Raw genomic sequence first — 23244 nt, 5'->3', positions numbered from 1 at the left:
TTTTGTGTGTCACTCAGAAGTGGTCTCCGCCCACAGCTTTGCTTCGGCAGCGCAAGGCAGATGTTGGAGCTGTCAGGTTAATCCTGAAAAATGCAGCGGAGCACGGCAGCTAACAGCCAACTAGCCCCCCCCCCACCCCACCCCACCGCCTCCAACCCCAACTCCAACCCCAACCACCACCAGCACCCCTCACCTCAAGCTTGTCCCACCAAACGCCCCAACACACCACCCACACACGCACCAACATCAACAACCCCCAATACTCCAACTCCCCTCAACACGACTTTGCCCCTCACCACTACCATCACCACCACCTCTCCTGCCCCCACTCCCACACACTTTTCCAGGCCTTGAGAGCTGTGGAAAGGTGTGGATGGATAGATAAACAGACGGATGGACGAGCAGACAGACTGTCGGGTAGGTGGATGAGTTCCCCTCATCCCATCCCGGCCCGTCCTCCTCATGTTTCCAATCAGAGAAAAGGGGCTTTTGAAGGGAGGAAGAGTGGGGAGAGTGGAGGGGTTGCCTGTGGTTACCATTCAGGCCTTTAAGCCCGTCATTTCCTCCGCAGTGCTCTTCAGAGATGTCACTGCTAACTGATGCAGTTCTTTATTAAAAGATGTCTGTTCAGGCTCACAAATGTGCCTCTGTTCCCCTGCTGCCACCGCCACTGCTGCCCTTGCTGGCACAAACAGGCCAACGACCTCAAACGCAGAGCAGCGCCATTAAAACATCACAAGCATCATCTGGGCCTGGCTCCCCTGTGCAACATCCACACGCAACAGCCCCGCTCTCCTCTTAAAAAAAGGCACAGAAATCCTTTCATGGCCTGTTTTATCTTTGTTAGTCAATATCTGGAAAGACACGCCATTGAGAGTTCTTTGTATCATTTCCTTGACTTGGAACTCCTATGAATGGCCAGGCAGTAAAATTTGAGTGGTTAACAGCCCAGCCCCTAATCTCAACAAGAGAGACACCCCATCATTCTGACAAGGATCACTCGGTGGATTTACTGAAGATCAGCACACCATATGGCTTGGGATACATTGGAGCTGCAATGTTTTGGCAGGGAAAGAAAACTAGGGGAAAGGCTGGACGATGTGTTTGTCTGATGCTTCCATGGAAATGTACCTTTTGTGCCTCTCTTCCACTTCATTCCTCTCTACATGCGCTCTAACCATATTCATGTTTGATTTGATTGACAGCTGAGGCCATGTCCGCACCTGGACACGGACGCCCTGACTGACTGCCTGTCCGTCCAGCACCTGCATCATGGCTCTACCCCCTCACAACATCTCCTCTGCCCCACTCCCGGCCAGCAGCAGTCCTCTCTCAATGGCAAAGATGGCCGCTCCCCCGGCCTGGGACAGGACATCTTCACAGGTCACTTTACTGCCCCTTCCGGCACTCTCACTCACACCCACATCCACTCAGCTAGCCCTGATAGCCCTGGTAGTTCATCTATATTTAACTGCAGCTAAACTTTCACTTTTGACATGCAACCTGGCACCAGAGGCGCTGGACTCAGTTTAAGTTTTCAGCTAGCGCGGCAGAGCCGCAGAGCAGCTAATATTTCACTGCCCAAAACACCAGGTTGGACAGCCGCTGGTTATCAAAAAAAAAAACAACAGCATGGCTAATCAACAAGCTGCCGATCTCCTCCTTAATTGAAAGTGCTTTGTTTCCACTGCAGCCCTCTCTGTTCACCTCAAAGCACATAAGACTTTTACATAAGGTTCTGACAGGCTCCAAAAACAATACGCTGTAATGGACGTGGCCGAGGAGAAGAAATGTGATGATTATGAGGAACATGTGTAATGGTATTAATCCAGACATCTGGAGCATTCCGTTAGAACAGCATGCTAACTCGAGTGTCGTGCACGCTACATTATATTGAATTATTGCCATTTATCAGTGTTATATCTCTCTGTGAGCAGCCAAGCTTTATCTTATAGGGATTATTAATAATTTGAAACATGGCAACAGCATCACTTCAAGCCATATCTCAACTTTGAATCGCTTGGTGTGCCTTGGACCAAAGAGAAATTTCATTGGTGAGTGTTTGTGATTATTGGGGAGAGAGAAAAAAATCAGAGGTTCATTCTCCGAGCACAATAGGCACACTACACTTACTGACCACTCGCTGTTAAAGTTTAAGTTGTTTTTAATCATCCGTGGAAGGGAGAAATTGATTTTAAAGTTCTTGCCAATGCTTGCTCTCCCTTTTCGTTCAAAGGGGATCCTCGCCGTTTCAGTGTGCAAATGCGTTTAGCCCGGAGGTGCTTGTAGGTTGTTGTGGCCGCATGTTCTTGTTTCCTCGAGTAGTGGTGGGCCAAGCTGGCCAACATGCCTGAGAGTGTGATGTTCTTTGGGATGCTTCAGGCCCGCTCGCAAGCCCAGAACAAGGCTTTGTTCTCAAGCCAGTGGTGGGAGAGGAGTGAGGATGAGACCCTTTTGAATGGATGGAGGTCTGTCTCTCCTACTCTCTCAATACCTTTCATTCTCCTTATCCACAGATACAAGCACAAACACACACACACACACACACACACACACACACACACACACACACACACACACACACACACAACCACGCACACAACCACAAACACACACACAGAGTTTATAGTAATTGCACAATTTCTTGCACACCCTCTTTATTGCACACAAACACATGCACTCTCTCATACATATACACTCACACACAACCGAATACAGTACATGAACATACAAAAACACACACACACACACACACACACACACACACACACACACACACAAACACACACACAAACACACACACACACACACACCCACACACCCACACACACACACACACATAAACACACACAGAGTGTTTATTTATGCAATTACTCAGTGCACACTAGTTCCACTTGGCTTTCCCCTTTAGTTTTCAACATTCTTCTCTCTGAGTCCATGCGTCAATCATCTGCGAAAAAATGCGTTCTGGGGAGGGGACTCAAAATGTATCAAATTCTGTTTGAGGGCATTGGTTTTGTGTTTCCAGATTTGGACGCCACGCTGTTTTCATAAACCACTGCATTTCAAGAGAGCTCAACGTCTTGTTTCCAAAGATTATGACATAATCAAAGATCAACGTGACACATTCCATGGTGTAATACACTAAGACCAAAGTTTAACGGAGGGATTTTCAACATAGCCAGTGGTGATTTTTGAGGCATGTATAGCGTAGGTTTGAGAGTGGTTGGCAGGGTGTGTTTGTGTGTGTGTGTGGCACTCAGTAGTAGGCCCAAGGTTAGCACAAGCCATCTGGTTTCTCTGCGACATCTTTGACACAAGTTGAAAAAGATCCCAAGCTGTTCCCTCCAAGCACCACATTCTCTGTCTTTCTCTCTCTCTCTCCGTCTTCGCGGAGCGACCGATAAAACTGAGGCAATCACTGCTGCTATTTGTCGACTGTTTGCCGGGGCCTAGTAGCAGATGTTGAGGCTAAAGGGGAAACCATTTACGTGGGTTGATTGATGATTTTGGTGTAATGAATCAAGCTTGTAACCATTTCAGAAAGCTGTCAGATAGACCTTGCTTTCACTGGGGAGCAGCTGGAAAGGAAAAAACAACAAAAAAAAGAAAAGATAAAAAAGAGAACAGGAGCGCTTCCTCTAGCGACTAACTGTGTCCGACAGTCAGTGCGGCTCGTCCCCGCGGACCCCTGGAAAAGAAATCACAGGGCAAATTCAAAGGAGCAGATTTACAAGAGGGGAGACAGCAGTTTGTGGCCTTTAGCCTGTTAGGCAACTCGAGAAGCTTGGGGCGGATAGTGACTGCCGTACGGGAGCATTCGACTATCGTTTTGATTCGGGGCCGACCTCATAAGACTATATAATCTATGGCATCGTGATACTTGAATCAAGGCAAAAAAAAAGGTTGTTGTTGCTGGTAGAGTCATTACGAATTCCCAGAAATGTCAGGAGCTTATGTTCAGGGCAGCAGGTATCCGGTAGCTGATGTTTCATCCTCTCTCTCATGTCCCGCCGTTGCCGTTGTCCTGGCCTGCGACTCAATGGAGCTCTTAAGATTCAGGACACGTTAATAGAAAGCCCCGAAGGCCAATCACAAGCATTCGCCATGGCAGTGCAAACGATGTACAGTGAATTGCAAACAGCACCAAAACACGGAACATTTTATTTTTCCAAAGGCCCTCTGATTGGATCTGCGTTGTCAAAACAAAAAATGCTTGTTGCCATGAAAGTCGGCAGGCTTAATTTGGTCAACGTGCGACGCGGGGCCTCTAGGAGTCCTCGGGTTTATCTGGCATGTTTTGTGCATTAGTGTTGTTTGTCTTTCAGGCTTGTTCGCTGGCTCCAGCACCCCCCATCATGGGGCCACGGTGGAGATGCTGTCCCCTGGCCCGGACCTGCCCCCGCGACAGCCCCGCCTGGACCGTGACATCGGCGGCAGCCCCCACCATCTCTCCCCTCTGTCCAGTATGGAGAGTGCCAGGGAGGGGTAAGTACTGACCCTTCATCCACACACTTGTGCATGCACACACACTCAAACACACACATACACACACACATGCGCAAAGACACAGACACACTAGCACTTACACTTACACACGCACAACAGTCCCCTCCATCTCTGTCCTTGAGTTTGGAGAGCAGTAGGGAGGGGTGAGTAGTGACCCTGTGTACACACTACACACACTCACACACACACACACATTTTAATACATGCACGTACACGGCAACCTTTACCATCTCTTTTCTCTAGGGAGGGGTAAGTACTGAACACGCACAGACACAGACACACTAGTTCTTACACGCACAACAGTGCCCTCCATCTCTGTCCTCGAGTATGGAGAGCACGAGGAAAGGGTGTGTAGTGACCTTGCATCCTCCAAGACTTGAATTTCCCCTTGGGGATCAATAAAGTATCTATCTATCTATCTACACTACACTACACTTACACACACACACACACACATGCACAACCAACACGCACACACATGCACAACCAACAGTCCTCACCCCACATCTCTCTCCACTAGTATGGAGAGCAGTAGGAAGGGGTGAGTAGTGACCCCGTGTACACACACACACACACACACACACACACACACATTTAAATACATACACGCACACAACAACCTTTACCATCTCTTTTCTCTAGGGAGGGGTAAGTACTGACCCCTGCGCACTACACACATATTTTAATGCCTTTATTTGTGTTCACGTTTTACAATAGATTTCATTGAACACAAACAATCTTAGATACCAGCATTATAAACCCAGTAGCCTATGCCTCTGGTCTCAGTTCATGGGTACAAAAAACAGCGCCTTCTCCATATGTGGCGACTGCCAAGTATCACAGAAATTGAACAGAATTTTGCTAGAGCCTTTGCTCTTGGCTTAGAGAGGCCAGCAATCTGCAAACCCCTGACTACTAGTCTGTGGGCATTAACTAGGCTTCCAAATATATACACCAACAACTTACATTTGTACCCAAGCTGTACAACAATGTCTCTGATTGGCTGATACTTTAAAAGCTTGGTAAGGTAGGCTTCCTCTAGACTGTAGTCAAAGACAAAGTCACACACACACACACACACACACACACACACACACACACACACACACAGTACATTCTCTCAGATATTGTTCTGAGCTGGGATATCATGTGGAGTTGAACAAGGATCACAGCAGTGGTGGTCGCAGTGTGAGGACTGTGTTGAATCTTCGAGTGCTCGCACAGTACCAGAGGTGCGGGTGGTCACTCTCTCTTTGTCATCTCTCTCTCTCCCCCGTCACTGCTGGGAAAAAGCTGCTTGCCCACTCGTTTGCCCTTGGGTGGAGGCCCTTTCTCTTTTTTTGCGTGGGTTAGGCCGAATCTGTCACATCCCGGAACGACGCTTATATTGTGTCGCAAGCACTCCACGAGTCCTGGGTATCCTCCCTTGCGCCTTAGCTCATTGTCGTATTTAACTTACGGCCTCTGCTCTCGGGAGGGTTACGTGTGAAAGTGGCCCAGATGAGGTCAGCCTGGTTCAGCCTGAGATGACCTTCCCTTTTCCACTCCGCTGGTGTTATACTGTGTGTCCAGAGAGCTCCAACGACCCTTCTCTGCCCCCTGTGTGTATGTGTGTGTGTGATGGAGAGTGAGAGTGTATGTGTGTGAGAGTTTGTGTGTGTGTGTATGTATGTATGTATGTATTTATGTGTGTGTGTGTGATGGAGAGTGAGAGTGTATGTGTATGTGTGTGAGAGTTTGTGTGTGTGTGTATGTATGTATGTATGTGTGTGTGTGTGTGTGTGTGTGTGTGTGTTTGTGTGTGTGTGTTTATGTGATTCATTCCTGGACTCATCTCTGTCCTTAGATGACGAAGAGACCATGCTGACTCACTGCGTTTTGCTTAGGGCCTATCAACACAAATCCACTAGTCAAAGCACTCGGGGACTGTGGGGACAATCTAATTGTCCCCAGTAATGTTCCCTTCTCTCTTCAGGCTAAACGGCCCTCAGAGCAGTGTCAGCATAACATGAGTGTGTTACAAACCGAGAATGTGTAATTTTGGTGCTTAATGGTATACTCTGATGGTTCAGTGTAGTTTTAATGCCTGTATTTACCTTAAAGTATTTTTCTGTTATTTATTTGGCCTGTAAGGCTCACTTAGCCATGTTGATTTTCCCACTCCCCTGACAGAGGAAGCAACACATGATACAGTATATTTATCGAGGCTATACATTGTAAACTGATGTCACTTAAGTCTGCGGTGGACGGTCGGTCATTCGGTTTATGTGTGGAGGCAGCGTTTACCAGAGCCTGCTGCTTTATGGAGGGAGTCCTGTATCCTGTGTCTGATTATGGAGTCAGGCTTCCATCCCTGGCTGTGGCGTGTACTCAGTTTCACATAGATCACAGCGGCAGGAGTAAGAGCAGGAGCAGGCCGGTGTCTGCAGAGGCCTGTCCTGACTCCTGCCCACTCGTTGGACCAAAGGTGTGTTTCCTATTAAGGCCCTCGCTCGAGACCCCCCGGCTTAGCAGCAAAAGCTGCGGAGCCGATGTGTCACCGAGAGTTTACGCGCCGCTGCGGAGAATAAAAAACGACGAAAAAGTCACCGCAGGAGGAGATGGAAAAACAATCTTAATCGCTCAAAAAACCTTCGGGCTCCTCGGTGCGGTGAGTTTGGATCGAGTTAGCGCAGGGCCAAGCGAGGCAAGTGTAGGCATACTTCAGATTCAAGAAAAAGAAATGGCACAGCAGGGGGAGGAAGGCAAACGGCAACAGTGGACAAGTCCATTTCCAGCACAAACACAACAAGAGCCATGTCATTTTGCTGGAGCAGCAGGCAAATTGTCACGTATGATCATCTTAAGAGGGTGACCTGTTTTTCCAAGCATCGGGAGAATGTTGGGTGGTTGTTGTTTCTTTTAACCAAAAAGAAACTTCAGACAATTAGCAAGTGGTTTTAGAGGTTAAACTAACAATTACGACTACTTGGAGCAGGATTAGGCCTGAACTGGTCTGGGCATGAGTGATGGGGTGGAAACACTATGCGCATTGAGCCCCAAGGTCAGAACGACAGATTGGAACTGAATAAGAGGCCGCTGCTCCTCGTTGGACCTGTTCGGGAATGTCTGAAATATGCCATGGTCAATATACCGGGGACGGAGTAGACACATTTTCCTTCCCAGTACCAAATGGAAAAAGGAGGCCTTTCTTGAAAAAAATGAGAAAGAAAAAAAAAAGACATGTATCTTACATTTCCAATCCAATGCCATCTTCTGTCCAGCCAATCATGTTATGTCTGTACTGGCCCACCCAAAGCACTCAGCTCTATTCCCGTCAGGGGGGTACGGAGTGTGTGTGTGTGTGTGCTAAAATGTGATGACAGCAAAGCATTAAGATAACTGCAAAGAGAAAAAACAACTTTATTTGAGGATTTCATTAGACTGAGATGTCTGATCAAAATACCTATATTCATATAACATATAACTCTCTTTATCGAGCCCATCTGAGAGTGTTCTTTGCCAGGACCTACAACAAGCCAGGTATGAAATGTCGACTCACATTTGACTGCAGATTGAGCATTTGATTTACATGTTTAAAGCCTTGAGTATACAGGCCTGTGCCAAAGTCAATAGTGGTGCCGCACTTGTTTTTCCCAAATGGGTTTGCAGGACATTAAACATTTTGACAAAATTATCTAACTAACTTCACTCCGCTGAAACACGCTCTGACCTCATAGCTAAATGTGTTTACCCTGGCTGAAACGGGCCATTTAGACTCATTTTACTTTGTAAATACAAGTGTCATTTTTTGAAGCTAATATTCAAATATGCCAGTTAAAATACATTTTTGCGCACCCTAGGTCTCGGGTGTGTGTCCCTGCGTGTGTGTGTAGCCGGTAGTGAGGGAGACACGCGGGGAGGCTGAACACTCGGAGTCTCTCTAAGAGGCCTGGCTGTGCTTCTGGGCCTGCTGGACCCAGTCGGATGGGTGGTATTTGCTGTTTCTATGCTGTTTGCGCTGTATATCACCGGCTGGTTCACAGTAGTCGCACTGTGCCTTCAGCCTGCCCGCCTGCTCACGCCTGGCTGTTAATGTAGCTACTGCCGCTGTATTTATCATGTTTTTCATGGCGTTAAGCAAACGCTTGAGATTTACTGACACCGGCATGTGTTGACGCTAACAGTCATGAGGTAATTGTTTTATCTTCACTCTGCCGTACTTACTCATGTCAAATTATTAATAATTTGGGCACACTGTTTCAACAGGCTGCTAACAGTAGGCTGGGTTCAGTGGGATTGCAAATCATTTATACGCAGACCAGACGCGGGTTATTGATGTAATGGAGATCCTATTCCAGTCCATTTTTCCGGCATTCAGTGCTGCAAACGGCGATGACTTGCCCAGGTTCACCATGCTATCCAGCCAGTTTTCCCAGGGAGCCGAAAGCCGGGGCTTTTGCGTGGCCCGAGGCAGTTTGAGCTCTATTTAGACACGGGCTTGAGGGCTCGAGCAGCTAGGCCCATCTCTCTCACGCGTGGCTTTACGGCCGCTAACCAGAACCAGAAGCATTCCCACCGTCCCTCGCCAAAAAAACCCGCCCCTGCGATCCATCAGCGGAGTGTGTGGAGGAAGGGAGGGAGGGGGGTGTGTGTGGAGGTGGATGGAGGGATGGGGTGGGGACGTGGTTAACGTCGGCCCTTCGGAGCAGGATTGGCTGTTCCCAGAGGAGCATCGGAGCGTCGACAGGTGAGGGAAGACGAACGAGGAGTGGAGCAGCCCTCCTCATGAATCTTCATCCCTGAGTGCTCGTCTCGCTCTGTTTTCCCTCCGCTGATCCCCCTCATCCTCCCTCACCTCGCTCCGCTCCGTGCGATGAGGAAGATGCGGCTCCGCCAAGGACGACCTGCAGGTGACATCATCTCATCTCAGGAGCTCTTGCACACAATGAGCGTTGCGGCCCAAGGTGACATCTTCTCCAGGAGACATCTGCGAGGGATTTCTGTGATTGGTGACGTGGATGTTACTATGAGATAATTGGACTTCAGCCGAAGTCTTATTTCAGTGGAGGACAACTTAGAGAGAGAACTCTTTAGGGGGCTATTTTAGTGTCTGAATTGTCTTTATTACGTTTAAGCCAGTCATTTTATTACTGCAAATAGTCTGTATAAGCACTAGATGATGATGATGATGTTGATGATGAAGTTGTTTTGCAGTGCTCCAGTTCCGTGACTCCACGTACACCTCATATTATCCGATAGCTTGTACACACTGACTCGCCCTTGCTCACACAATCAAGCTCAGCTCGTTTTGTCCGGTACATCATGGCAAACTGAGTCAGTCGCATTGATCCCTGTCTGTGGAGCGGGGTTCCCACAGTCCCCTCCCCCATCTGGTTCTCACATGACTGGTCTCTGTGAATCATGGCTCGCTCAGCCCACAGAACGGTTCGTCACCCCACGCCCACCTTCAGGGGTAATGTATGAGCTGAGTCCTCGCGATCGGTCACACACACCGATCCCTCATGAGGTCCCGTCGCATCGCAGCGTTTCACCTTTTACACGTGTCATAACCCCTGACTCTCTCACCTCATCTCCCTCCATCACTTCAGTCGTGTATCTTTGTGTGTGAGAGAGGAAGTGAGGAAGTGTGTGTGTGTGTGTGTGTGTGTGTGTGTGTGTGTGTGTGTGTGTGTGTGTGTGTGTGTGTTATTGAGTGTGTGATTGGTTCTGTGTGTGTATGTGTGAGTCAGTGTGTGTGTGTGTGTGTGTGTGTGTGTGTGATTGAGTGTGTGTGCGTGTCGGGCCAAATCTCTTCAGGAACTGAGGTCAGAGGTTGTACCGCTCTCATAGCAATGAGGGGGAAAAGGGGGAGATGGAGGGCAGATCAGAGCAGAGAAAGAAAGAAAGAAAGAAAGAAAGAAAGAAAGAAAGAAAGAAAGAAAAGCGAAAAAAGTGCAGAGTGGTGCGGCTGGAAAAGGCACTGTGAAGCACGCGGATGATGGGCGAAGGTAAATACTGGCTGGAGAGATTTATATTGCATATGAAAGATTCCCCTCATTCCTTAAGCCTGAGCGTGGGGCAGCTGGCCGTGATTATCTTATGATTCACTTTAGCTGCACATAGAGGCTGCTTGTAAAAATATGAACAGTATAACTGTTTCCTGAGTTTGTGCTGACAGCAGCTCCCAGGAGAGGGAGGGAGAGAGGGAGGGAGGGAAGGAGGGAGGGAGAAGGCCTCCCTCTCTCCCTCTCTCTCCCTCTCTCTCTCCCTCTCTCTCTCTCTCTCTCTCTCTCTCTCTCTCTCTGTGCGGAGAAACACATGGCGACGGCGGCGCTGGGGCCTGTGCCAGTGCGGGGATTAGCCATGCTCACCGGGAACATGAGCCAGCGCTAACACGCACCGTGCCGCTCCCGCTCCCACTCCCCCTCTCGGCCGCGTTGCAAACGTTGGGACGACGTTTGGCTGCAGCCGGGGCCCTGTGAAAATGTTACCACAACCTTTTGAGCCTGTAGCCCATTAGGCAGAAAGAGAGGGGGGAGAGAGAGAGAGAGAGAGAGAGGGAGGGAGAAAGAGAGAGTTAGAGACCTCATGAGTCACGCTGTTTGGTGACAGTGCAAAAGCACAAGGAATTACTTGATTATTTTCTTCACTGCTCTCCTCCTAAACGAGGCTGAGGCTTTTTGGTGTTTGCAGAGTGAAACACGAGGAGAGCGAATCGAGGCGAAAGGTTTTAAATCCTGCGGTGGACGTCTGCTGAAAGCTTCTCTCAGGCCGGCTCTCTTAGCGATTAGGGCCGCTCGCCGTATCTGTTGGGGGAGTGTGGCCGAGAGGCACGTGTGTTTTCCCAGAGCTGTGGGGCTCCAGAGGGCTTCTGTAACCCTGCACCACACTACACACACACACACACACACACACACAAGCATCGCTCTTTCCTCTGGTTCTATTCTTAGGCATGGAACAACCCACAGTATATGCCACATTAATGATATCAAGCCGCAGTGAAGAACAGTAATAGTAGGAAGAAATAATAGTCGTGAGTGAGTTGTCAAAACAGGAAGTGAGGCAGATGACTTTAATGACCTATAATGTGAACCTTAAGGTTATCTATTGTGAATCGCTTGTCAAGAGCGCTGTGCTAGAGAGACTGATATGGAGGATGTATACAAATGTTTACAACACATATGTAGCTAACATCTATTAATGCATAATAGTATTTCAAAATAGGACAGACTCCACTAGAGCTTCAAGCACCCTGTTGAACTTACAATTTCAGTATTTCAGAAAACATGCAGCTCATAAATCTGTCTGATACAATTACGTTTTTTGCTAAGTTGTGTTCAAAGGATGGTTTACTGTAACCAGAGAACAATATGGATGGATGTGTTTAATTATATTTCTCTGTCCTCTGCCTACCTCCCCACCGACCCATGCTGCTTGCATGTTTTCCTAATATCCCAGCATTAAAAATTCTCTAATGGTTGGGACAAGCATCTGTTTGTCATATTTCGGTTTGAAACAGGCAATTCATCCGGTTTGTTTTTGTTTTGTATTCCCTCTGAAATGTGGTATGTTTAATGCAAAGTGTGAGTCTTTGATGTGTGAAGTGAATGACAAGAGCCTTGAATGAGGTTAGGACTTCACAGAACTATTCGCCTGGCACGGGCTCCTCGGTTTGAGTGATTTTAGCTTTTGCATATCTTCAGCCTTTGCCTGTGACAGCTGCATCTAATGCAGTTAACAAAGGCGTATTTATTTAATCACAATGCAAGAATCCTATGAAGAAGCTATCGTAGCTACCCCCCCAAGCAACCCAGTGTGTATGTGTACAGTATATTGGGGGAACGTTATGTAAGCCCACCATCTGGAACGAAGAATGAATACTCTTCTCCTAGAGAGAGCCGCTCAACAAAACGTTTTGGGGGTTTGATCAAAACCATGCTCTCTCGTTTCCTTCGTAATGAGGAGGGGATGATGTTAAAAGCGCCATAAAGTGATGTAAGGGGAGGATGTCACAGCAGATGACATTTGGCTAATTTCACCATTAATCTCTATGCGGAGGAAAACATACAGCTCATTGTTATTGTTTCCCTCTCAAAGCCAAATGGGCTGTCTTGGTAAAAAAATACATTTAATCAGACCCTCTTGTATCCCATAAAGAGATGAGCAGAACAATAAAATCTATGGCTTTAGCATAGGGTTCTGAAGGGACTGAAACATGGGCCTTATTCTCCAATCCTTATCTCTGCAATCAATTCGTAAATGATACTGTTCATATAGGCTGAACTTGGCTGGCCAAGAGACTGATTGTTGTTCTGAAGTGGTGTGTTCAGGACGTTCAGCAATGCTGTGTACCTGTTGTAGTGCCTGTGACACTTGGTCACACTTGGTCAGAGATGTCAGAGGTTTCACAGGTGTACTGCCCTCCATGTGCTGGCCTCGTAGACTGGAAAGTTGTGTCCTACCAATCAGGGGTGTGTTTCCCAAAACCAAGAGCAACTTTGTTGGTTGCAATGCAATTTCCCATTGCCAACCAACTAAGTTGCTAACAGGTTAGCTATGGTTTTGGGAAACGCACCCCAAGAGACATGATAGGGTTCCTCTGTGAAATGTGTTAGTAACATGCTTTGATTATCTGTAAAAAATAGCGCTGATAGATTCAGTCACATGGTTGCCTTTGTGTGTTAATGTGAAAGACATTAAAATACTGTTTAACCATCAATTATTTTCAAATTATGAAAAAATATGCAACAAATAATGGAATATGAATCCGTAATTAACTCCATGACAAGGTAGACATTAATAGGGATCTTTCACACACTGTATAGTGACATATTCTCTCTCTCCAGACCTCCTGCCAGCCAGTCTAATGTGTGTTGTGCTCTTCCATCCTTTCTTGTGTGGTGCAGCATGCCAGGCCCTCTGCTGTCTCCAGGCCTCAGCTCCATGAAGAGTGCAGCCTCGCCGCCCCCATCTCTGGAGAAGCCTCAGAACTGCATAGGCAGCCAGCAGCATCTCCACACACACCACAAGCCATACACCAACTTCCACAACCTGCCCTTCAGTGAAGGTAAGGAATTAAACAGGGCTCTTGTTGGCTTCTTGGCTTTTTTTTACCCACATTTCTTTATACTGTCACTACCCCAGAGTTGTTTCCCACAAGTGGAATGTGTTGAGCAACATTCTCAATCCTGACAGTTAAAGACCCAGTCATTTGCAGGGCCACATAAGTGCATGTTATAGTGATCTTTTGTGTTGAGAAATTGCGTGGAAATACTGCTATGGTGTGCCATAGGGTCTTAGGTGCGCTTAGCCAGAGGTATTTGCATTCAAGTCAGCGATTCAGGACCACTCAAAGCGAGAAAATGACATAAAAGCGGCAACACGTTTTGCAGTTGGTTACAAACGGCCAGAGGGGAAGATGTTGTTAACTCACCGCCCCCTGAGTTTCCATACTCAGATAAATATTTAAACCGGCTCAGAGTTATCTGACGAGAAAGGGCACTGTTTTTAGTGCAATTAAGAGAGATCACTGTTGGTCTGCCATTGTTTTGTGGCTGAGACATTGTAGATGTGATGCATAGTTGAGGAAGAACAGCACAAAAATGCTGGACCACCCCGAATTATTGTCTCCTGCCTTGGATCATTTATCTCTGAGGGACTGTAAGCACAAATGTCATTCTAATCACATACAGAATCTGTCAGTAAAATAGCTCATAAATAAGGGTATCTTAGCTCTATACTGAGCTGATAGTTTGTGGTGTATGCCAGTGTACCCCCCATAAAGTTGCATGTGTGGATGTTGATTGAAGTATAGAATTAAATCCTTCCTCCATTTCACTGTTAGTGTTGTCAACTAATGATTTCCTAATTATATACTTTTTTATAGCATTGTATATAGCCATATATTCTGAGCTGGCTGAACTCCATCATACTAGATTTTGGTTCTGAAACCTTAATACATTCTGGTGGATATTTGTCCATGTCGGCTTATCTGATATAACTATCCTAGCTGTCCGATGCAAATATTTTGATTAAAGATTTGTCTTTATAAAACATGCTGTTTGATTAATCATTTTCATTCTTTGACAGTTACTGTTAGGCTACCTGCTTCAGAAAAAAAAGATCAACAGCTCCTATCCTTATCTTTTTTTCTTGGCAGATTACAGAGGCAACTTTCAGAGCTGCTTCCATTTCGGAGACAATTACAGAATGGACCAGTCAATCAGCGGTGTTCACCTGGCAGGGGATTCTCATGGCTTCAACTCACACCAGCACAACGGGTTTCACATGACCGGCTCGGCCAGCTCCTCCGCCGCAGGTAAGCTTTTTGTAAACCGAGAGAAACGCTCACTTCTCCTTGACCGCTTCCCCGGTCAAAGAGTCACTCAGAACGTACAATAACACCTGGCATTGTGTATGCAGGTAGATTTAGAGTGGGCTTTGCAGAACTCTTTCACAACATATGATACTGCTGTCTGAGAGACAAAGTGGTTGTGAGCATGTAAGTCCGGTTAACCTCTCTCTCTCAAGGTCGGCTGTCTCACAGGTTTGTGCCGGCTTTTTCACCGACAGGGTTCAGCCTGGTGCCGGATATCCAGGGCTCAGGTTGCCAGTTTTCTCCAGGCCCAGAGGAGAGCGTCTTCTTTCAGGTGGGCAGCTTTGATCGCGGCCTTGGCCAGATGTCTTCGGTGTACACAGAGACGTGAATGTTCAACAACAAAAAGATCAACATAAGAAAAAAAAAAACGAAAGGCTGGACTCACCATCAACTACACCACCACCACCAGCCAGCCACCTGCTCAAGCAGCAGAAACCTTTCCCCACTCTCCCTTTTCAAAGTTCTCTCTCAGTCTGTGTACAAGGTTTACATCAAACACCCAAAGCCTAATTTCCTACAAGAGATGACCTTTCAATGAACTTGTCTTTTCATGGTAGCAAAGCAAAGGGACCGCTGAATGTCATGGACAGGTCATGGACTGCAGTTGTCAGTTGGGCAAGCATACTTCAAATCGCTTACATTTTATACCTCTACTGTCTCCACACAGCTCCCATCAGTACCAGCTATCACCATTATGTGCTTGAGGATTGCTGCATCCAAACCCTATGGAATATCCATGTTGTAGCGTAAACTCAGAAATACATCTCCAGCCACCTGTTTTGTAATTATCTACATGTGAATCTGGCCCTCCCATTCAAGCAGTCCCCCCCCCCCCCCTTCCCATCCTCTATTGGCTGAAGTGTAGAGAGAAATATTTAGTTTTGCAGTGTTTGTCCGTGGAATCACGCTTGCAATGTTTTTGTTTTGTTTTTATATCAGAGGGATCAGGGCGAATGGGTGACTTGCAACTTGCTTTGAACAGGAAATTTGTTGCAAGACTGTCCTCTAGTTATGTTCTAAGTTTAACATTCTTAGCATCTGAGCAATCCATATCGTCTTTGGCTCTTGCTCAGTTGACTTTGGCAGGGCTCACAGTATGAAGGGCTCTGGTATTTCTACCAGTTTTCACTTTCAAAGCGCAATTGTAGCATCTCATTGAGCATCACTGGGGGTATTCAAATGTTTTTTTTTTTTTTACTTTTTCAGACTTAAAGTGAAGAGGACAGTGTTGTGCATCTCTCGATCAACTCTATCACCAGCTGTATAAAGTGTACAGTTTGTTTTAAAGTGGTTTCTATTGTATTTTTCCTCTTTTCAAAGTTTAACAAAATAAATAACTCAATTCATTTCCATTCATTCATGTCCCATATCCGCAGTCATAGACACTTGCGTCCTGAGTTCAATTCTGTTTTGTTGATATGTGGAATATATTGTTTTTTGTTGTTTTTTAAAATGCTCAACAGAAACTGAAACCCAAAGTCAGTCAGTAACTGAATTACTATAATGGTAATATAGAGTGAAGGGCTACTTTCTGAACAGTGTGTGTGTGTGTGGGTGTTTTTTTTGGGTGTGTGGGTGATTTTTCGAGCACCATGTTCCTGTATGAGCCGTGGATGAGAAAGTGAGCACACAGTGACCTCTAGTGGAGTTATTCTGAACTAAAGAATGCAGGGAAATATCCTACAGATGTAATGGTAACCAAGTGCATCCTGTTTTATTTTTGAAGCCATAACTGGTCAGGTTATACAGCAATCGCTACCACAAGGGAACAACAAAATCCAGCCAACGTCAATCAACAAAAGGGTTTGAACACTGCCTTCAGAGGCATGGATACTTTGTTGTGAAAGAAATAAAACTGTATTTTCACCATCGTCTACAGAACAAGATGGTGAACATTTAAACGAAAAAATGTCTATAAATCACAGATATTTGGTTATTCCTAGCCTCTGGTGCCTATTTGCCTCTCTTTGCCTTGATCTTCCTCAGGTAGAACTCCAGCTCCTTACCTTCCAGGATGTAGCCATCAGCTCTGCCACACTGCCCAGGTTTTGAGGCAATGCATGCTGCAAGAGAGAGATAAAGTTCACAAAACACCAATGAGAAAAGCATAATCTTTTGTAAAGGCCCAGGACTCACCGAGCAGCTTGCCCTGCATAAACTGCTCCTCCAACAGACTGCTGATCTTGCCCTTCTTCCTGCGGCCCTCGATCTTCTTCTGGACCTTCTTGGACCTCTTCCTGTTCAGCACCTCTTCCTCCTCAGGTGTCTAAGGCCAGCACAATTGCAGTTCAGATCACAGTGTGCTTCTGAGAAGTGTCTGTTACACTATATAGCCTTTCCTTAAAAGGTGTGCTATGTAAGACATTCAGTTACATATAATGGGTTAAATGGGTTTTTATCTTAAAATTAAGATTAAAAAAATTCTCGACTGGTTTAGCTGCTGACGTCAGGGCTGAGTGTCTGCATGCTGGACACATACCAGCTTCGCTCCCTTCTTGCGGCCCAGAGGGATGGCGTAGTGGCCCTCATACCACTGTCTGAAGGGGGTGCTGTCCACCAGAATGATGCAGTTCTTCACCAGGGTTTTGGTCCGCACCAGTTCGTTATTGGATGCATTATAGACCACATCAATGATCCTGGTCTTACGAGTGCAGCCTGCAAAATAAAAATAGGACATTAAGCCTTTAACCTTATCTCCAAAGTCTTTGTATTATAAGACTATATGCCAGCCAACTTTGACCACAACTCTGGGTTCTTTTAAGGGCAACTCGTAACAGGACTCTTTCATGAGTTTCCACAGGGAGCCAAAGAGAGGTGTTTAGTTCTTTGTAGAATGCAACGAACCGAACACAGCTTTTATTTTAACCACACAACATTACTGCCTGAAACCGCATGCTGTACGTCTCTCTTTAATCCATGGCCTTTTATCTCCTTGTGGTGTCCTACACTTGCGCAACACATTTGCCCTGGAGGCATATTCGGTTCTGATCAAGTGATAGCCCTCTGAAAGATGGAGGCGATGACAGGACTTGAGGGAATATGCAGTTACAGTATATGAAAACTGGACAAGGTCTCAAAGAGAGCTTGATCGGATTTCACAACAGTTTGATTCTCTGGAATTCTCTGCCATTCACTTCATGCTGTGTGCACAGCTCACTGGGTAACATGGTCCATTCTAAAGCAGCTGGAGCTCTGGATTGTTACAATATCTCTCAAAGGAAGTTATAAAATTTAAGACCTGACAAAATGCTAAGTAGACTGAAGCCTAGCCACATTTCCTAAAGGCACTATAAAACAATTTCCACCACAGTTTTCAGAAAGGGTGCAGAGATAAATTGTGTCAGCAGCAACTGCATACCTCCAGTGCCACACAGGCCAACCACATTACACTTACACATAATGTTTAACAAAGGCCACTCAAAGAAGTTGTCTACTATATGTTGTTTGTTGCACAATGTCTTCCAGCACGTTTGTGACTATTGAGATATACTGTCTCATATCAACCATGACCACAAAGACAAAATAGGTAACAATAGCACTAATGAAAAAAATAAAATATTAGTGCTCAGTTGTTTAATTTTATTAAACTAAATAAAGGCCAAAGTCCAAACTGGTTTCTCGTCTTAACCCTGCAAGAGAACAATATGGTAAGTGGACTTACATTCAGAGCCCCAGGAGAAGTTGCCCACATCTAGCCTCAAAGCTCGGTACTTCTTATTGCCACCACGGACACGCACTGTGTGGATACGGCGAGGGCCAATCTGTCAAGGAAACAGCCATGTGTCCATCACACTGGAAATACACAGCATTTGAGCATTAGGCTACTTAATTTACATGTATTTATTTAGCAGGTGCTTTTTATCCAAAGTAAATATAGGAAAAATAAGGAGTAACATTCCAGCTGCAGAAGGGATCTTAGGTAGCCTAATAGTAAATATTTCGACAACTACCAGAGGCTGGCACCGGGAGTGCAGAGGTTTAAGTAGTACTAGTCAAGTGTATAAAAGAAGATAGTGGTAGGAGGAGGTGGAGGCAGAGGGAAGAAGGGAGGTGTAAGTGCATGTTATGTGAGCAGTACTTGGAAGTGTTTAGGAGAGGTAGACTACTCCCGAAAGAGTTGGGACTTCAAGAGTTTCTTGAATATAGAGGGGTGCCCTGCTTTTGCAGCACTTGGTAAGTCGTTTCACCATCTGAGAACTATGGCACTACAAATGAAAATAGTCTTGATAGGGGCGGCAGATCCAGATGTTCCTTAGAGGACTATTGGAAACCAACTCGAGAGAATTGACATATGCCTATGGGCGACCGTCAGGAGCTAGAGACACAGCTGTCATACCTTTGTGTTTGCAGGTGGACGGCCAAGCTCATACTTCCTTTTCTTGTGGTAGGGCTTCCTTTTGCCACCTGTCTTGCGACGCTTGTGCCAGTGATCCCGGGAGATACCTACAGGTGTCCGTCAAAAAGTACCACCTCAAGACGTGACATTTCAAAATGCTGCAACAAGCGCCATGTAGGCAAGCGAGCACAGAGACCTTCTACAATACTGCACGTGCCTGTATTTACACACTACACTAGACATAGATCTAATCACGTCATCTGAAACCACTTATGATCACATATCAGAGATTCAACTAAGATAAGCAGCCTACAGTTGAAAACTTAAAAATAGAGGCTTAACGGGGCTCAACGTTTCAACTCCCGAATGATCAACATAAACATTGTTTCCCTTTTAGCGGACCTGCACTTCAATCGAATGCAACACTGATCTAACGTTACAGTGTAATATAGACAGTTGATAGCCAGCAGTGGGCTGTCTCAACTTGGCTGCAACAATTCCAACGTAGTGCGCCATTTGGTGGCTCTATTAAAATACACATTAAGAAACAAAAGTGGAAGCCTAGTTCACAAATGTCCGCGACAGCTTAATCAACAGCTTCTATCATAGGTGATATTCTGACAGTGGTCGGTGAACCTCGATTCTTTGGAGGCATACTTACCCATTCCTATACGCTGCCGGGGAAGAGAAGTGTAATTGGCTTAAAGGGCTTATGACGTCACATCGCATCGCGAGATCAAATTTGGGATGTCTTTGTACTTCAGTTCACTGTTGTTGATTTTTTCCCCCTACCAACTTCCCCACTGAAAATACTATTTATTTCTACATAACATATAATTATTTCAATATATAAAAAAAACATACTGTACATATTCAAAACTGACACCAATTGTGTTATTTCTTTAATAAAATCAGAGAGTGATTGTAAACATGTCAGGAAATAGATTCAGTACAGTAATAATGTCCTCACAATTGTTGTGAAAGGCTTCATAGTTCCTCTTGTAAAGAGGTTTAGCAGAGTGGGCCATCTTTCACACTTTGTCCACTAGGACTTCTTGCTCTTCCGAGTGACGTAGCTCTGGTAGTAGAAGTTACTGAAGAGCACGATGAGACTCAGCAGGTACGTGCACACGACTACATTCATGGTGTCGGGGAAATCACAGTCCGCATACAGGTTGTAGGTGGTGTGGATGGTCAACAGGACAAACTGCAGCTGTAACAGCAGAGTTTCCATTTAGAAAACCTCACAAATGCCTAAAATTATTCCAGTAGCCTATTATGAAGTGTGCCATGTTGTCTATTGTACTTTAAGAGGCACCACTGTGCATATTTATGAGGAGATGGCAGAAATTAGGTTTTGATTCGCTAAGGGACACCAAGCAGACAGCACACTAAACTGACACAACATTTTAGAAAAGAAAATGTTTCCCAAAAATATATTCAATGGTGATCCACTGAAATCAATGTGACATATTAAACTCACGTCCAGATCCACAATACACTCAATGAAAAAACTTGACAAACCCTATAGGCTACTCTAAACTCACCAGCTGTAGTGATGTGAGATATCGCTTCCACCACAGGTACTTCTGCATATGAGGTCCCAGCGCAGCCAGGCCATAGTAGGAGTACATCACAATATGCACAAAGGTGTTCAGAAGACCTATGAAGAAAGCTGAAAAAAACCCAACAAACTAATATTTAGGTCTAAACATACAAATTACAGTTTTAAAATCCTGAATTCCAGATTGTCTGGTAGCCTACAGTATATGGTACATTCAAGTAGGCCTACATGTACTTATTCACACACAGAACCTAATCCCAGTGAACCTCTGTGTACGGAGGATTTGCAACTGAATAGATGGGTGAGTATGTTTGGCCATGGCCTTAACTCTTTCAAGGTGACACTTACATTGCCCACCAGCAAGATACTTTACCCCAGCCCACCAGTTAAAGATCATCGTGCCATGGTGATATACATGCAGGAAGGTTAGCTGGTTGTTCTTTTTCCTCAAGATGAAAAAGATCTACAGGATGAGAAAGACAGACTCAACCATAAACTCTGTGGCTGACCATAACTCAACTGTAACTATTACTATGAGTTTGCGATTCATACCGTGTCACTAAGCTCGATGACTTTGGAGAAGAAGAACCACCAGCACACACTGGCCATCTGCAAAAAGGAGAACATGACTGATATGAAAGCCATCACCATCACAGAAAAGAGATTATATCACAGTGATGCTTTAATTTCCAGAGTTTAATAGAGGACTATTAAAATGTGTAACTAGACAAACTAAAAAACAGTTCCGATTTACATTGTTTATGATCATGCGTTTGGATTCTTGTGTAAACTTGCAATGAGACTGATTCCACTTTATGCTTCTTGAGGAGACGGAATATTTGAATAAGTTGCAGAAGCCAATAAGGAATGGAGACATTTTCTTGACAATTCCATTCCAGCAACAACCTCAACCTATTAAAACAAACTACAGTATGTGATCTAAAAATGTAAATGACACACTGTTTTGGAGACTACTATTTAGACCTTAATCAAAGGAAGGCCTCCTACAACCAGTCTAACACAACTCATGCAGTATCAATACTCAGACTATCAGGCTACTAAGACCATATCTAAGTTATTTACCCGCATGGCCAGAGGATTGGTGCTGTAGTCTACTGGTTGACAGAGGTAGCTATAGTTAGCTAACCAGGATGACATCAGAAACTATCAAGACAGAAAAATTGATCATTAGCTGACAGAAAACAGCTCAGTGCTTCCTGCAATGTACATTATAGTAAATTATTTGATTAGCCATTCTGAAACTGGTTGGTTATTATTAAAGGAGTAGCTAGGTGTTGGAAAGCCTCTAAGAAACATGAACTATTACAACCAATTCAGTCACTATGCAACCAATAGCATAGCCTACCTCGTGAAACATATAAACAGACAGAAGCACCATTGCAAAATTGTAGACTATGAGGACAACTTTGAGATCAACAGGCTCTCTGTTCTTCATCAGCCTGGGTCCAATCCATATCACACCGAGATAAAAGAGAAATATGCAGATGACTGGCATAGGAGAATACACCAGCAGCCACGGATCTGTCCTTTTATCTAGAAGAAAGACAATGCACTCGATATGGTTTAGGTCAGTGGTTCTTAACTGGTCTGGCTTTGAGACCCACAATTTCCCATGTTCATAAGTCGTGACCCTTTTTAGCGATTACGGTGAGCTACATGATAAGTGCTTGTAGGCCTACTTGTTTGGAATATGCCTACATTTGTGAAGTCTTCAACTCCTGATGTCACCTTTCAAAGTGCCCGACAGGTTTGTCAGTAATTGTGAACATCGCACACTGAGGTTTCTGTCCCATTTCGTCTCAATTTAGTGAATCCATATACTTCAAATATTCAGGGTCGTCGTAGCCTATTTTACCCGTCACATAAACATTGTCTATGTCCATGGCAAAGACTGACATAATAAAGTCAATACAAATAAAGGTCCAATATTAGATCTGATCAGGTAACATTTGACGCGATTTTTTTTAAAACCACAAGCTCCGCGACCAACCAGTTAAGAACCACTTAGGTAGGACATACTAGGATAATTTTAAGGTCGGCTACAGACGAAGGAATTATGTGACATGATTTTTCTTGACACCTTACACGCTCGTGAAGCGTTTTAAACTGTGAAAGAAAGCATGACACAAGTTACCTCCATTCTCCAAAGTCCACCGATGAAACGATTCAAGTTTCTCCCATGCTGAAGCCATTGTGCACGCCCAGGAAAAAGACTTCCGCGTGAAATCAATTCAGTTGCTGTCAAAGTTGGATATAGACATACAGCAACGAAAAAACAAGATTCAGCAAGAAATCGCAGAAACTAACACTCATGGAACAAACTAGGCCTACCTTACAGACTGTTTTTAATACAACCCAATTCCTATTTTACTGTGAGATCCACACTTCACCAAAGCATTGCACACAAACGTAGCCTATCTACTTTACAAATGAACTGCGCTCAACAAGTATCCT

General features: G+C 45.2%; 3 protein-coding genes across 5 annotated transcripts in view; 1 reads left to right on the top strand and 2 right to left on the bottom strand.

The window, feature by feature from the left end:
- The window catches only part of glis1b (GLIS family zinc finger 1b), a 71714-nt gene extending 55501 nt beyond the window's left edge, over positions 1-16213 (top strand). Inside the window, exons 6-10 of the mRNA XM_076275415.1 lie at positions 1206-1383; positions 4329-4488; positions 13338-13558; positions 14651-14809; positions 15064-16213. Of these exons, the coding sequence (XP_076131530.1) occupies positions 1206-1383; positions 4329-4488; positions 13338-13558; positions 14651-14809; positions 15064-15197 (852 nt within the window). The 3' untranslated portion in view covers positions 15198-16213. The remainder of the gene's footprint in view (positions 1-1205; positions 1384-4328; positions 4489-13337; positions 13559-14650; positions 14810-15063) is intronic.
- A 361-nt stretch (positions 16214-16574) lies between these two features.
- rps8b (ribosomal protein S8b) lies at positions 16575-19870 on the bottom strand. The gene is made up of 6 exons (XM_076275414.1): positions 19867-19870; positions 19206-19312; positions 18531-18630; positions 17349-17524; positions 17006-17135; positions 16575-16932 (listed from the first exon to the last, which is right to left on the bottom strand). The coding sequence occupies exons 1-6, from the start codon at positions 19868-19870 to the stop codon at positions 16823-16825; spliced, it is 627 nt and encodes a 208-aa protein (XP_076131529.1). The 3' UTR covers positions 16575-16822.
- A 224-nt stretch (positions 19871-20094) lies between these two features.
- On the bottom strand, positions 20095-23244 carry elovl8b (ELOVL fatty acid elongase 8b). 3 transcript variants are annotated; one of them, XM_076278584.1, is made up of 7 exons: positions 22925-23244; positions 22136-22323; positions 21853-21933; positions 21322-21378; positions 21118-21232; positions 20753-20880; positions 20095-20418 (listed from the first exon to the last, which is right to left on the bottom strand). In XM_076278584.1, the coding sequence occupies exons 1-7, from the start codon at positions 22980-22982 to the stop codon at positions 20251-20253; spliced, it is 795 nt and encodes a 264-aa protein (XP_076134699.1). In that variant the 5' UTR covers positions 22983-23244; the 3' UTR covers positions 20095-20250. The 3 variants fall into 3 exon arrangements, with proteins under 3 accessions (XP_076134699.1, XP_076134700.1, XP_076134701.1); XM_076278585.1 differs by having other exon boundaries at positions 22136-22229; positions 22925-23243; XM_076278586.1 differs by lacking the exon at positions 22136-22323 and having other exon boundaries at positions 22925-23243.

Source organism: Alosa pseudoharengus, unplaced genomic scaffold (genome assembly GCF_046254945.1).
Source record: "Alosa pseudoharengus isolate Yale_2024_CS ecotype anadromous, Long Island Sound unplaced genomic scaffold, YU_APseudo_1.1 YU_APseudo_1.1_scf_11, whole genome shotgun sequence".
NCBI lineage: Eukaryota > Metazoa > Chordata > Actinopteri > Clupeiformes > Clupeidae > Alosa > Alosa pseudoharengus.
Note: the sequence above shows the minus strand (reverse complement) of the source record. Positions and strands in the feature narration are given on the sequence as shown.

What these genes read in the sequence shown, in the direction of transcription:
- elovl8b (XM_076278584.1), bottom strand. Translation starts at nt 22,982, where the DNA reads ATGGCTTCAGCATGGGAGAAACTTGAATCGTTTCATCGGTGGACTTTG. An exon ending in GTGGACTTTGGAGAATGGAG is followed by an intron (nt 22,324 to 22,924) that starts GTAACTTGTGTC and finishes TCTTTCTTCTAG; the next exon opens with ATAAAAGGACAGATCCGTGG. An exon ending in ATCTCACATCACTACAGCTG is followed by an intron (nt 20,419 to 20,752) that starts GTGAGTTTAGAG and finishes CTGCTGTTACAG; the next exon opens with CTGCAGTTTGTCCTGTTGAC.
- rps8b (XM_076275414.1), bottom strand. An exon ending in GTCCACCTGCAAACACAAAG is followed by an intron (nt 18,631 to 19,205) that starts GTATGACAGCTG and finishes TTTCCTTGACAG; the next exon opens with ATTGGCCCTCGCCGTATCCA. An exon ending in CTTCTCCTGGGGCTCTGAAT is followed by an intron (nt 17,525 to 18,530) that starts GTAAGTCCACTT and finishes TTTATTTTGCAG; the next exon opens with GCTGCACTCGTAAGACCAGG.